Source organism: Euleptes europaea, chromosome 11 (genome assembly GCF_029931775.1).
Source record: "Euleptes europaea isolate rEulEur1 chromosome 11, rEulEur1.hap1, whole genome shotgun sequence".
Classification (NCBI taxonomy): Eukaryota; Metazoa; Chordata; class Lepidosauria; order Squamata; family Sphaerodactylidae; genus Euleptes; species Euleptes europaea.
The window spans coordinates 11619903-11635433 of record NC_079322.1 but is presented as its reverse complement, the minus strand read 5'-3'; the positions used below and the strand labels follow the sequence as shown (position 1 = coordinate 11635433).

The 15531-nt window shown below is 41.9% G+C and overlaps 1 protein-coding gene across 1 annotated transcript in view; it reads left to right on the top strand.

Annotated features, from left to right (window-relative positions):
- The first annotated feature begins 1285 nt into the window (after window positions 1–1285).
- VWC2 (von Willebrand factor C domain containing 2) overlaps window positions 1286–15531 on the top strand; it is a 114261-nt gene continuing 100015 nt past the window's right edge. Inside the window, exon 1 of the mRNA XM_056857535.1 lies at window positions 1286–2075. Within this exon, the coding sequence (XP_056713513.1) occupies window positions 1356–2075 (720 nt within the window). The 5' untranslated portion in view covers window positions 1286–1355. The remainder of the gene's footprint in view (window positions 2076–15531) is intronic.

Here is a 15531-nt window from a genome sequence, read left to right as displayed (position 1 = left end):
AAACAGACAGAGAAAGAGAGAGAATTGCTTGGGTTGTTTTAAAAACTTCACCCTAAACCTAAATTATCAATGTGTTTTTGATACAGAAGTAAGTTGGAGTAGATAGCCCTTCAATAGGTTTATTCTTGAGCAGACTGAATTTACTGGCTTCAGCTGGAATATTTGAAGCAACCATAGTATTGCTAAGTCTGCCATAGTAGATCTCTGCTGTGAACACAGGATAAGGTTTGTGGGTGCATTTGCATTAGAAAGGAGATGCATAGATATAGAGTTAAAATTTAAGTTAGCCAGGGAAGAAGATCTGTACTAGATATCCTGAGATGAGGGGAAGGAATGATACACATTTTTAGCCCTTCCTGTTAATTTCAAGCTGGAGAATTTATGTTGTGGGACTCCTGTTGGAGTATTTGTTTCCAGATAATCTTGTTCTACACAGTCCTGCAACTACTAGCATTCTGTAAATTAGTAAGAGAAAAGGGGATTCTATGAAGGGAATTTTCACATAAGTTTGGCTTCAATATGTTGAACTTCATTTGGATTTTTGGAGGTGGGTGGGTTTCTTTTTTTAAAAGATTATTATTTTATTCACTGTCATGAGACAGTTTTGATGAAGGATTAATGAGAATCGTGGTGTGTGCAGTCAGAAAATGGCAATATATTGGTGGGTGTTTTCTGTAGAGTCTGCTGTGATTTCTTTATGTATCCAGATTTCACAAACACAGCTGCACGATTCCCCCCCCCCCCAGTGTAAATCAAGAGTTTAAAGCTGTACAGGGCTTGCTTCGAATTCCTTGTTACCAGAGCATACTGTGACTTTTTTCTTCCTTCCCACCCAAGCAAGTAACACCCTCTCCCAAGTCAATGTGTTCACTTTATAAATAGCATTCTTTGTATGAATGTCTGATTATCCAATTAACCTGGATACCCTTAAGCATTATATTGGTTTGTGCCTATCTAATGATTTACCGTGCTTTAGATAGCAGGTCTCTAAGTTCTCCCCCACCACCACCCAGTGTCTACAAATTGGTTAGGATGATGTAAATTGTTATTCCCATCTTAGCGAAGGAGAATGGAGGCCAAGAAGTAGCCACCTATGTAAGGATGCAAAAATGAATCAATAGCTGAACTGTAATTTGAAGCTGAATCTCTTAAATTCAAGACTACTACTGGCCCACATTAATTTACTTTTCCTTATATACATAACAGATTAAGGTGTATATACTGTTTACTGTGAAAAGGTACAGACTGAAAACTGAAATGTCCTCAATGATCTCTTCCCAGGGACTGTGGATTGACAGACTGATTCCCTTTGAAGTGAATGGAGTGATTCCTGCCCCTCTGGGATGTCATAGGTGATGCCCAGCTCTACTGCGATGGCCATTGGGGCTCTTTCTAGTTCCCTGCTTGTGACCTGCTGCCTGATGGTTGCTCTCTGTAGTGCCACTGCCCCTTTTCAAAAACTGGCCAAGGCTCAAGACAAGCAAGAGATAAAAACAAGCCAAGAAAAGAGGGACCACGCATCAGCCCGGGAGAACCAGAACCAGACGGGACCAGGAAAAACAAATGAAATTGGCAGGAATGGTAGAGAGGAGGGTATGAGAGACTGGAAGAACAAAGGCAGCAGAAATTTTTCTAATAAGGAATCTTGGACTAAGCAAAAACAAGCTGTGAGTAGCCAGGCAACCAGTGTTAAGTTTGGGAGCCTCCAAGCCCGAGTACAGATGGATGGTGTTCAAGAGGAGCTTCCTGTTGTGGAAGAGTCCTCCCTTTTGGATGTTGTTGCTAGTACTACCCCTGAACCTCCAGAGGAGTATGCTTATCCGGACTACCGTGGGAAAGGCTGTGTGGACGAGAGTGGCTTTGTATATGCAATTGGGGAGAAGTTTACACCAGGTCCCTCTGCTTGCCCTTGCCTTTGCACGGAAGAGGGCCCACTGTGCATTCAACCTGAGTGTCCTAGACTCCACCCTCGATGTATCCATGTAGACACTAGTCAGTGTTGCCCGCAGTGCAAGGAAAGGAAGAACTACTGTGAGTTCCGGGGGAAAACCTATCAGACCCTGGAAGAATTCATGGTAAGGCAACAGTGGTGGGGGTGGGGAGGCTGATTGATCATGAGAGGCTGTGGCTGAGTGGTAGAGCGTCTGCTTGGAGTGCGGAAGGTCCCAGGTTCAATCCTCAGGAACTCCAGATAAAAGGACCAGATAGTAGGTGATGTGGAGGACCTCTGCCTGAGACCCTGGAGAGCCATTGCCATGAGTAGACAATATTGACCTTGATAGACCTATTGGTCTGATTCAGGTTAAGGCATCTTCATGCGTTCATGTGAGGAGGGCTTGATTATTTCACATCCTTCCTTACATATAGTCCTGAAAAACCATGACCTTTCTGTTAAGTAATATAATAACATTCTAAAAAGGAGGATTTTGATCATTATTTTGTGTCATTTGTTTAGATCCTAACAGTGCAATTATGCCATTTGAGAGTAATAAATGGTCTACGGATCTTCACTGCATGTTCAGAATGTGACTTTACTGTCCCTGTTTTTAATGAGTGGTAGGAGTTGGGAGTAGGGGGCTGCTTAGTGTTAATAACAAAGCAGTGAAAGAAATCTGTTTTTGTGGACTGGCTCTCTACATATTGTCCTTTTTCTTTCTCTTCAAGTGGAAATGTCAGTGTTATATAATAATCTGTCAGAGTGATTATGGGCCTGTGGTATAATACTGTTTCAGGAGGGGGGACCATGATACAGTGAGTTTAATCAGCATCTCTGTCTGGTAAAAATCTCTTCCTAATGAGGCAACATTTTCATTATCCTGGAAAATGTAATTTGTACTTTCCGGAACACTGGAATGATTTGGACTTAGGGCTCAATCAGACAGCTATTTCTAGGCGAAACATTTTATTTGCATGCTTACGTATGGCAAATAGTTTATCTGTATTTAGATAAGTGCATTTTATTCCAGTTTTATGGATGGGGTGTGCTTGGAGAGCATCTTTGAAGCTGAGATTACATGTGAAATATGTATCCAACTATTGTGTCACCTAACGTTTTGGCAACTTTTTTAGCAGCTACCCCGAAAGTCAAAAGTTGCACAAGCAAATGACCCCTCCTCCCTCCTCCCTAATGACGTCTCTCCAGGCTCCCAGTCCCCTCCCCCGTTCATTTGGTAGTCCTCTTCTCTGCCTTCTCTGTTCACTCCTCCTTACTTCATTACCACTCTGGCCCACTTAAGTCTGTGCTCCAGTCTTTTCTATGCCATGCATGCCCACCACTTTAGGACCTGTAAAGGGAGATGGTCTATCCTTTATAGATAGGCGCCTGGGAAATGTGGGGTGCTGGTTTCACGTCACTTAAGGTGTGTCCATGTTTACTTCCAGACACACTGTCAGAGATATGGCGTGGATGTGGGCACTCAGGAGGCCCTGATTTAGTTGGCGTTTTAAAATCCTGTTCTTGAGTGCCAGATGATAAATGTCCCTGGGCTGGCAGTGGTCCATAGCTTGGAGTTTGGGCATCCTGGTCTTAAGGCTTGGAAACCAAAGCACACGTGTTAGCAGCATGGCATAAAATCTCAGCTGGTACCCTTGCAGTGGTGACAGGATGTCCCTCCACTGTAGAGACAGTTCTTATTCCCCTAGTGGAATATAAAAGATGCACACAGGGATACTTGTAGAGATGGGGTACCACTAGTAGAGACAAGGAGATGGTAGCCTCTTCTTGGGTTCCATTTTACGTTTCTCCATGGATCCGAATGTGTGTTAAAGGCTGAAAGTCCTGCACTGGCCACATTAATTGAAGACTTTTGCAAGTCTAGTACAAAAGTTTAGATTGCTGTTTGTATCTCTGCTGCTCAAAGCGATCAGTAGGCACCTTTACAGGCTCCCACGCAGGGAGCTTTCACAGAGCGGAAGTACACCCCCCCCCCATATCCCTGTGCAGTGCTGAACAGACACTCCCCACATTCCCACAATCTCTGGGTGTGGTTCTTCTACTCCTTTCCCCCCTCTGCAAAGAAGGTAAAGAGGGGAAAGCCCAAAACATGCCCAGAAGACTGGCACTCCTCTGCTGGTTCACAGCCTATTTCTACAAATATTATCCTACCACGTCAGAAAGGGGGATGTTTTATTAAAATTAAAATAGACATCTTAAGCGATCGTTATTTCTTTCGCAGACTTTGCCTAGAAGGAGTGAGTGCTAGTTTTTATGCTAGATTTGAATCAATGGGTTTTAAGTTTGTACTTGTTGGAAACCCAGTGTTACACCAGCTGTAGGTGGGATACAACAAGCCTTGTATCTGATGAAGGGAGCTTTGACTCTCAAAAGCTTACACCCAATAAGTCTTATTGGTGTCTAAGGTGCTACTGGGCTTGGATCTAGGTGTTCTACTGCAGACCAACCCGACTACCCTTTGCCTTTTGCATTACATGTTTTATGAGCAGCATAAAAACACAAAAAAATAAAGAGCTGTGCCGAAGACATGCTGAGAAAACCTAGAGGAGCAGTGATAATGGTGGTTGATATTTATTTGGAGATCAAATTGTGGGAGCAGTATTGGAGGAAGATGAGGACATGCTTTTCAAGCTCAAGGAATCCACTCTATTTTCCTGCTATCAAAGGGGAAAGTTGTACAACATTTAACCTGTCTCCCTACCTGTGCTTACAACGCGCGAAAAATCCTACTCGATGAGGAAATTGCAGGAGATGAAAGTTTATCCACAACAGAGAATGGAAGGGATTTCACTCTCTGCACATGAGTATACCTTTGGAAATGAGTAGAGGGGATCCCCTTACTCTGAAAGGTACCAGATGTTCATAGCTTGTGATTCTTCCTTAAGTGGCAGAGAAAGTCAGCATATAAAAACAACTTCTTTTTCTTCTCCTCCTCCTGCTCCTCCCCATTATGAGAAAAAAGCATCAAGAGAGGTGTCTTAGGTATTTTGGTCATCCCTGCCTTTAATCTTTTTTTAATTATCCATACACATTCAGACTCCCAGATTAAGGCTCATCCCCAGTATTCCCTTAAAACTGTCATCAATCTATTGTACCTGAGTTGGCTGGCAACTATTTAAACAGGGGTCCTCAACATGATCTTGTGGGTGCCGTTGTGCCTGCTGATATCTTTTCTTGCTCCCGCCAGGTGTTTTTATGACGCAGAGCTTTCGTCTAGCAAGTCTTCTAATTGATTATTGGAGATTTGATTGGGTGTGCAGATTTTTTTAAAACATTGCCTTGGCAGCAGCTGCCACCACAGCACAAGGATCTAAACAGTGCTTCTGAAGTTAAGCCGTGGCAATCATTTTGTCACTGTCTCTTCTTCCTGTGGCAACCATTTTGTTGCTGCACCCACCATACTTTGTCAAAATCCCAAATGTGCGCACAAGCTCAAAAAGTTGGGGATCCCTGATTTAAATGTTTTGGTGAGGAAAGCGGGACTTTTGTTGTCTTCTCATGGGCCTACCTTTTGCGCATGGATACCTGCACGATATAAAATGTCCATTTATAATGGAAGAAACCATGCAGAAAGATTTAGTTTGTTATGAACTTCCCCCTCTGTTCTGCTAATCCTGTTTAATTACTCTGTTCCTTGGCTGAAAAGGTGGTCCTTCTCCTTTTTCTCCTATTTAAATTATTGTTGCTGGAGATGTCACTGAATATAAAAGGTTTAACAGTTCTTTGCCGGTCACCATCAAGCTAGACTTGCAGTTTTAATACTATGGTACCTTATCAGTAGACAGAAGGTAATTATATTTTTATTGTGTAGGAGTCCATTTTCCCTGTCCCACCATCAAGGAATACCAGGGTTGCTGTGCAGAGGAAGGCACTGGCAAACCACCTCTGTTAGTCTCTTGCCATGAAAACCCCAAAGGGGGTCGCCATAAGTCGGCTGCGACTTGACGGCACTTTACACACACACAAAGACTGAATACAATGTTGTGACAGGTTAGGCTCTGCCTCTCCCTAAAAACAACCAATGGCAGCTGAGAAACAGCTGGAAAACATCAGTTAAGGGAGTTGATGAGCTAGAGAGAGAAGAGTATGTCTAACTGAGTGAAGCTGGGGCAAAGAGCAGCTTGAAGCTAACTGGGCAGAAAAGTGAATTTGTAACAAAAGATCCCAGGAAACAGTTCAAAAAGTTTCAATGGAAAAGAAACATTGTAACTTTTACCTTACTTTCTTCAGTGTTACCTTCAAATCATAAATAAAACTTAACTCCTTGTTTGTTTAACCCTGTCGGTTGTTTGTCTCAGGGAAAGAAACATATAGGCATACAAGATCTCGGTCTCTATATGTTTTAGGATATGAATAAGTGGTGGCAATGTTTAAATGGGACTGTTTAAGCCCCAACCCCAATAACTCTGTGAAGTGTTTGAGTGAGGGCCTGTTATTAAAGGGGGGTGGGCTTCCCTGTCTGCTGATGCCTCTGTGAGTGAGAGAGAGGACCTGAGAGGTGATATGATGATGGTTCTCTGGAGATTTTAAAAGAGACAAGAAGGGTAGCAATGTGTGACGGCCTGATCTACTTGTAATCCTGAACTTAAGAGACAGACGTTTTAGGAGGGTAGTAGGTACTCTGTGTGAGTGGGGAAGGAGCATCACAAATATATATGTATTTCTGTTGTAGATAGTGAAAAAGAAGCTATTTTGAGGTTTTATATACAGTTATAATGGTTACCATTAAATCCAGTTATTATTGAAATGTAGCATTCTTGGATGTGCATCTCTATTATTAATCTTACACACACACACATTTATGCAGGAGTTTGTTCATTCAGCCGCCAGTATTTTGTTTTAGTGATAAAAAGTAAATCGAACAGAATGAGACCAGTGGCAGATTCAGGGTAATCCTCTGCACCAGCAGGATTACAGTTATCTGCACTGGGAATCAAACCTGATCAGAATGGCTTCCCTATAGTGAGATAATGATGACGAAAACAGATTTTATTGAAATCAGTGGGATTTCGTTGCAAATGTATTTAGGACATGATGTAACAGAATTTTTGTTTTGAAATAATATGACTTGATATGCGATTGAGAATAAGTGTCTCTTCAGCTCCACCCGCTAACAGAAATACTTTCTGTGTGTGTTCTCACCAATGCAGCTGTTGGCGGAATGGAAGTATTACTTCACAAGTTTCGGAGATATAATTCTCTGGGGCTAACAAACCTTAGAACAGCCGCTAGTTTCTTTGGTACTGGGAGCTACAGCAAAAAGAGCAAGCAATGTTCCGTCTATGTGCATGGTGTCCTCATGCACACATGTGGCCCTTTTTTTGGACAGCAGCCCTGGAAAAGGAGTCTTTGTAACTGGAATTTGGAAAGCTGCCTAGAGCTTTGTAATAACAGACAAATTGCAGGAACGCGAGCTAATTATGTAGATTATTAGTAAAACACATAGGCTATGAAGAAGTTAGCTTTTGTTTACAGATTTTAAGGACTTTATGTTCTCCGTGCTCTCCCCCCCATCTTTGATTTATCCTATTCACTTGAAATTGTAAAAGACAGCACATTCAGAGGGGGTCCTGAGAAGCTGCTCACAAATATAAAGTAGGTTGTTATCTATTTTTGTTTGTCAATATAGAACAGGTTTGCATTAAAAGTTTAACTGGAATCAAAAGTTTGGGTCCAGCCTGGGGTTTCATTTGATCACTGAAATCACTGAGGTATTTATTATGGTCCATGATCAGCAAATACAGCAAAAATACAAAAAATTGGAACATTATTAAAAATAATTATGGTACACATCAACTATGAATAAACATAAACATAATGTAATTAACATATTAACACTCCTTAACGAATAATAAAAATAAAATCACCCCAAGGATTTAAAATGTGTACCACTGGGAAGAGAAGCCGTGAAGGAGCTATAAAAGATCGTGTAAGGATGTGTCACTGGCCACCAAGATCAAGTTAATTCATGCCATTGTATTCCCTATTACTATGTATGGGTATGAAAGCTGGACAATGAAGAAAGCTGATAGGAAGAAAGTAGATTCCTTTGAAATGTGGTGTTGGAGGAGAGTGTTACAGATACCGTGGACTGCCAAAAAAACAAATCAGTGGGTTATAGATCAAATCAAGCCTGAACGGACCCTAGAAGCTAAAACGACTACACTGAGGCTATCGTATTTTGGTCATGCCATGAGAAGACAAGAGTCACTGGAAAAGACAATCATGCTAGGAAAAGTTGAGGGCAGCAGGAAAAGAGGAAGACCCAACAAGAGATGGGTTGACTCAATAAAGGAAGCCACGGCCCTCAATTTGCAAGATTGGAGCAAGGCTGTTAAGATAGGACATTTTGTAGGACATTGATTCATAGGATAGCTATGAGTCGGAAGCGACTTGACTGCACTTAACACACACACCACTCTTTAAGAACACTTCTTTGTTTTTTGTTTGTTTGTTTGTTTTTTGAGGTTATAGACCTGGGCACAAAACTTGGCAACTCTTCGTGTCATTTGATGGTTTTTATCTGATAGGAGATATTCTATTTTGATTTTATTAGATCTCCCTGGGAATCACTCAATCTCACCCGATTTCCTTCCATACTGCAGCCCCCACCCCACATGGCTTTTTCACATGCAGCTCCCATGACAGTCTGCACAGCCTTTTTGGTGGTCGAAGACGATCTCTCCTTCCTTTTTTTATCAGCAGAGAACTGGTTGGATCCAACCCAAAGTGTTTTCAAATATAAATGGACTAGGCATTCTGTACTTTTATATAAACTTGTCAGTTTCAAGTAAAATATTAACTCTGGTCAATTTCTGCCTAGGATAACAGTATGGAGGGAGAGTTCTTATTTTGTACAATTCAATGACTATTCCTGTTTGGCACAACCCAGGCACCGGTCCCCTTTCTCAGACCTCTGATCCTCCCAGTTCCAGAGACCCCTCAGTTGGTATATGTGCTTGTCTTATTTTGTCATCTGTATTTTTTAGGGTTGCTGCATTTGATCATTCAATCATTTTGAAATCCTTTGATCAATTAAAAAGGTACACACAATTAGCTGGGGTAGAAGATTTCATTCTACTTTCTTGTGGTAGAATTACCATGCCTCTTTCTCCCATGTAGGAGGCAAGGCGCCTTCTAAAATGGTGCCTTCTTTTGCCATTTAAAAACAGATAAAGTATCTTCCCCTTCAAAGTCATTATATTAATATGCTAATATATGTGAATTTAATTGATCTATCAAAAACCCATGCAGTCAATCAACTGAGATTTCTTTAGTAGGATAAGAGATGTAATGTTTTTTGCCCTGCTGCTAAGAAATTTTAAATGATCAGCCACAGATTTATATTATATCTAAATGAACATGCACACACTTACTTTTCCAGCTATATGTACAGAATCAACAAGAAATGGCTTTACGGATTTGTTTTATAGAGCTCCTTTTATTATTCAGTTTGTAAAAATATAGGTGTCTGCCATCTGCTGCCCTTTCATTTCATACAGGTTTTATGATAGGGTGGAAGATTTAGTGATACTGTATATTTGTGATTGATTCTGTTCTACATGGCAGTTCTGCTGTTACTGAAATAGTACCATTTATTCGTTCTTTAATTTGTTCTCTTTACCATTTATTAGTACCATTAGTACCATTATAGTACCATTTATTCGTTCTTTAATTCGTTCTCTTTACCCTAAGTTTAAATTGCTTTAGAATAGAAGGGCATAATTTCCCCAAGTTATGTAGCAAGCAGAGAGTATATTGTAATCAGCTTGGTGCAGTCTTCTCATGCTGGTTCAGAACAAGCAATGTCACAAAAGCTAAGTTGACTTACTACCCAGGACAGAGGGCCTGCCCTTCAGTTTAAAAATCTACCTAAACATCTTTTTACTGTCATTCCATTGTGCTGGTGACAGAAGGACAAGACATTTTGACTGTCATTGGGATGCTCAACGTCGCTACCCCTCCCTACCCCAAATCTGCTGATAACTACCATGGCACACCCCTGGACCAAGATTCCTCCTACCTCCCCTCACATCACCCAGATTCAAACAAAACAACATTAAGAAAAGAAATAACATGACGTTAGCATGAAGACTAATGACTTTCAGGTGAAAATAATAATAAAGGAGAAGGACCAGGTTTGCAAAGAACATATGTTACTTATTTCTGATTTGCACAGTACACATGGAATTGGCTATGTTAAAAAAACACCCACATTTCAAATGACAACCAAGTAACACTGTTGAACAGGTAAAAAAAAATTAAAGGAGAAGGACAGCTTTGTAATGAACAGATGTTACTGTTTGAGTTCCTGCCACTGTTTGAACTCTCATAGTGCTTTGGACACTACTTGTGCACTCTACAGTTCCAATTGCCAACGCCATGACGGCAGCGTCACTCAGGTTTCCCCTGTTGTCGACTGTCCTGTCCTCCTTCACAACCTCATGTGCCGTCTTTGCCCACTTGCTATGTGGGGGTGGGGATTTAAAATGAGCAGAGGGTAAGGAGGATCCATCTTTCTCACACCTCCTCCTGTGCAAGTGCACAAGAAGAAGAGTTGGTTTTTATACCCCGCTTTTTCTCTACCTTTAAGGAGTCTCAAAGCGGCCTGCAATCCCCTTTCCTCCCCCCCCCCCACAACAGACACCTTGTGCAGTAGGTGGGGCTGAGAGAACTTGGAGAGAACTGTGACTAGCCCAAGGTCACCCAGCTGGCTTCATGTGGAAGAGTGGGGAAACCAACCCAGTTCTCCAGATTAGAGTCTGCCACTCCTAACCTCTACACCACAAGCCCAGGGCTAGAAACTTTTTTTCAATTGTGCACATTAATCAAGTGCAGGGTCCAGCTGTTGTGAGAGAGTACAAAGCTGGCATGTTTGTACCTATTAATAACATTAAGTAGTAGGTGGAGACATTTATATTTTTATCATAAGCATGGAAAATATCACATGGTAATCCTGTTCTTTTTCTAATGAGTTCAAGGCAATTTATATGACTCTCCTGTGCTCCATTCCCCCCCCCCGTCACCCCCTCTCAATGACCCTTCCCTACACCAAAATAGTTCCTTGCTATACAAATCTGTGCAGCAGGGGTTTCTTTCCCCAGAGCCACCAGTCTAGGCTGCTGCCCAGATCCTTCTTGTGCTATAGCAGAGGCACGGTGGTGGGTCATAGTATAGTGCAGAAACAATATGCTCTGCTGCTGTCATGTTTACATCGTTGCCATCCTCTTGCATTCCACTGTTTCCCCGGCTGTCCTTCCATCTTTTTCCAGAACCTATTTGTAGGCATTTTTAAACTTTAAAAATGTGTTTGTAGCACTAGTCTGTTAATTCTAGACAGTCAACGTTGTGTTGTTTCTTAAGGCTACTGTCTTTTAAATTCCATCTTAATTGTTTTCTGTTCTTAGCTTGGTTTCTGTACATCAATCATCTGTTCTTTGTGAGTGAAGTGCTGGTGTTCTCTTTGCAGCTAAAGCCATTGCTCTCCTTTTATTTTTCTGATTGTCAATTAGCAATCATGCTGTTTTACTGTAAAAAAAAAAAAGTAAAAAAGTAAGCAATTGCTTTGTTGGCTATGTGGAAAAGCAGTATTTCTTTCCCACCCCTGAAATGATAATTAACAATTCATGAATGCTGTCACTGCAAAAGAACAAGAAGTAATGATTTACAGTGTAAAACAGTGGAATAGGAAGTTGTCGGGAGTAGTGGTACCTTGGCTGAACATAGCTTACTTGCAAGCAGGCGAAGTATAACTGCTTGTTATATGAATATAATGAATGGACCTTATTGAATTTTTATGTTGACTAGAGCACTAAATACGGTGCTGAGGGGAACCCTGTTTCAATTCTTCTTCCAGCTGATGAGGAAAAGGAAAAACAGAGCAGCTCAAAAGTGTCCAAAGCTGCATCCAGACATCATGCACCATGCAATTTTTGTCTGTGGCTGGCACAAACAACTTGTTAATGTGCATTTCCCTCACTCCAGCATGGGATACTGGAATCTTCCAGATTTGAGAAAGGATTCAGTCAAGCTCCAATCCTCTGGTGTCCAATTGCAAGCACCTGTGCAGAATGGAGTTTATTTCTTTCCCAGCACAGTTTGCTCTCCTGCATGGGAAAGGAGAGGAATGATGGGAACGTGTGAGCATGAGAAGAAGCTGTCTTTTGCCTGTGATGGATGTCTGTTTGTTATGACATCTGAATGCTGTCCAAGTATGTGCAAGACTGAAATACGGAACTGCAGTCCTCAAATTACTTTTTTCCAGTGGAGTGCTATAATTTTTTTTATTACAACCTGAGAGGTTATGATTGTTCGCTTAAGCAGGTCTGCCAGACATCTGTTGTCGGGATTAAACAACCAGTGTTTAATGTGTGTGAAAACTGTAGGAATGTGAAATAAGTTTCTAAAGGACAGATGGAAGTCTCATTGTTTGGAAAGCCATTAGAAATTTGCTGTATGGTCTCCTGAGGAGATAAAGCAAAAGACCAGTGGAGTCTCCCTTTTTTCAGTTCTGACATTTCCCCCCCTGCAGATGATATGTACTTGCATGAAAGAATTATTTTCCTATCGTTCTGCTTCTATTAACATAAATTGGTAAAATAAAGGAAACATGAATAATATAGGCCGGTTTGGGTCCCAGTTGGTGGGAATATAAATTAAGTAAATAAATTAACATGAGAAAATGAACGGATGTATTTTTAATTTTTTTTTGCTTTTAATGGGATTGTGGGGGAAGCGTTGCACTGACATTTGGTTCAGGAACCTAAGATTGCCTTAGGCAGTCTACAAGGGACAGAGCTAATGTAGTTTTAGCATCTCTTCCCCTTCACTTGGTGTCCAGAAAATGTTACTACTAAAAAGTGCTTGACAGCTGAAGAAAAACAAGCCTATACAGGGATGGATTTTGCAGCGTATATACCATATTGGGTGAGCATTTATACAAGAATGTCTTACTGTTTGCACAAAATGTTAACATTGTCATTACTAATTAGTGCAGCCATTCTGTACTCTTTCTGTGCAATGCTGTTTCACCCATGTCCTTATGCATAACTAGATATTCCATTTGCAATGGCCTAGAGTAAACTGTGTTTAATAGGGCAAAAGCCTGACCATTGCACTTCTAAAATTCATTTACCGTATTTTTCGCTCCATAGCACGCACCTGACCATAACACGCCCCCACCCCCAGCTGGCCGTCGGGGCGGGGATAGCCGGCTCGGGCTGGAACGACGCGAGCCGGCTCTGTGCGCCCCGCCCGCCTCCCAGCTGGGAGGCGGGTGGGGAAAGCCAGCTCGCTGTTCCAGCGCGCCCAGCTGGTTCTGTGCGTCCCGCCCGCCTCCCAGCTGGGAGGCGGGCGGGGAAAGCCGGCTTGCATCGTTCCAGCATGCCCAGCCGGCTCTGTGCGTCCAGGGGCGCACAGAGCCGGCTGGGCATGCTGGAACGGGGTGCACAGAGCCGGCTCGCGTCGTTCCAGCACGCCCAGCCGGCTACGTGCGCACATTCGCTCCATAACACGCACAGACATTTCCCCTCACTTTTGAGGAGGAAAAAAATGTGTGTTGTGGAGCGAAAAATATGGTAGTCCATTTTTATCCTGCCTTTCATCCAAGGAGCTCAGGGAAGTGTACATTTTTCTCCCCCCTCCCATTTATTGTTACAACGCCCTTGTGAGGTAGGTTAGTCTGAGAATGTGTGACTGGCCCAAGGCCACCCAGAAAACTTCATAAGAACATAAGAAGAGCCATGCTGGATCAGACCAAGGCCCATCAAGTCCAGCAGTCTGTTCACACAGTGCTTCTAGGAAGCCCACGAACAAAATGACTGGAGCAGCATTCTGTCTGTGCTCCACATCACCTAATATAATTGGCATGATCCTCTGATTCAAGAGAGAATAGGTATGCATCATGACTAGTATTCATTTTGACTTGTAGCCATGGATAGCCCAATCCTCCATGAATATGTCCACTTCATGACAGAGTAGGAATTTGAACCTGGGTCTCCCAGATCCTAATTGGATGCTCTAATCACTATACCATGTTAGTATCATAATAGTGATTTTTATATATCAGAATGGTTTGTCAAACAGTTGTGAATACCCCTGGACACTTCTGCTGTAGCACCAGTAAAAAGCCTCAAGAGAGATCTAAACCCTTGGAGCCAATCTGCACATTACACTTTCAGACAAGGAGGTGGAGGAGTGGACTTCACAAAACTGATGTTGATTGAACTCTTAGAACATTTGGTCTGTAATGCTGTTCTTTGCCCAGATCGATATATATTTTTACATTAATGTGGAATTGTTTCAGTTTGGATGCTAGAAGAAATATAAAGATCTGCTGGTGATGGTGGAAAGTGCCGTTGTTGCAACCAATTTATGGCAGCCCCATAGAATTTTCAAAGCAAGAGATGAACAGAGGTGTTTTTGCCAGTGGCTGCCTCTGTGTAGAGACCCTGGGCTTCCTTGGTGGTCTCCCATCCTTTCTAACCAGGGCCAACCCTGCTTAGCTTCTCCAAACAGAAGAGATCTGGCTAGCCTGGGCCACCCAGGTTAAGCCTGCTGGAGTTACTACTTCTAATTTATTAAGGTAAAAGATTAATACCGAGCCCTTCTGACAGTATTGGCTCTCCATACTCATTATCCCCAATAAATTGTCCTATGTGGAGCAGATTTATAGTATATACCTGCTTTTAATAGGAAAGATCAGGTATATCATTCTAAAGATGTCTACAACGCAATGTGTCTGAGATTCTGAGTTCAGATTAGGCTCCCCTGTTTCCAGCTCATCCTGTGCAACCTCCCTATTGACTGGATCTCCCCCATGTGTCTGTCTCTCTGGTTTTTTGTTTGTTTTCAAACCAGGGATAGTGATTCTAAGAAATGTGGGAAAGATCAGATAGTTTAGGCTAGCAACAGTGCAAAGTTTCTAGTTAATACTATAGAACAAAAAGGCTCATTGGTTAATTTAAAATCAGCAATGTGGTTCATGGGGCAGGAAAACATTGCCAGTGCAGAAGTGAATGTGTAGTAAAACAGTGATGGGTACAAACAGAATCTAAGAAAAGCAAGATTTCAAAGAAAGACTGGAAAAATACTTCAGATTTTGAGGAGTCAGCCCTATAAAAGGCTCAAAAATAGTCAGCATTCGAAACTGATTATTCCTAGTCATTTCATATATCTGGGATTTTTTACACTTTGCTCTGATATCATTATCTTGTCTGGTGCTCCTTGCTTGTGTCCATGTCAGTCTGAAAGAAACTGACTAAAAAGCAAATTCATTGCAACAGAGCTAATTCATATAATTTAATCTTTAAACCTAAAGTACATATATTCTGTACATTTATGGCAAGATTTTTACATGGGATGTTGTTTGAAAGTGAAACGGTCTCCTGTGCGAAAATGATGACTCATGTGAAAAATGTGTTGGATCTGAAACAAATCTTTGGTGGGGGGGGTGCGGGGAGATGAGGGTCCTGGGTGATTTGAAATTTGGTAAAGGCAGAATTTTTTAGATACAGAATTTCTGTGCCGCTGCTTAGTTTAGATTTGATGGGCAACCCATTCCTGAGCCTTCGGCGGCT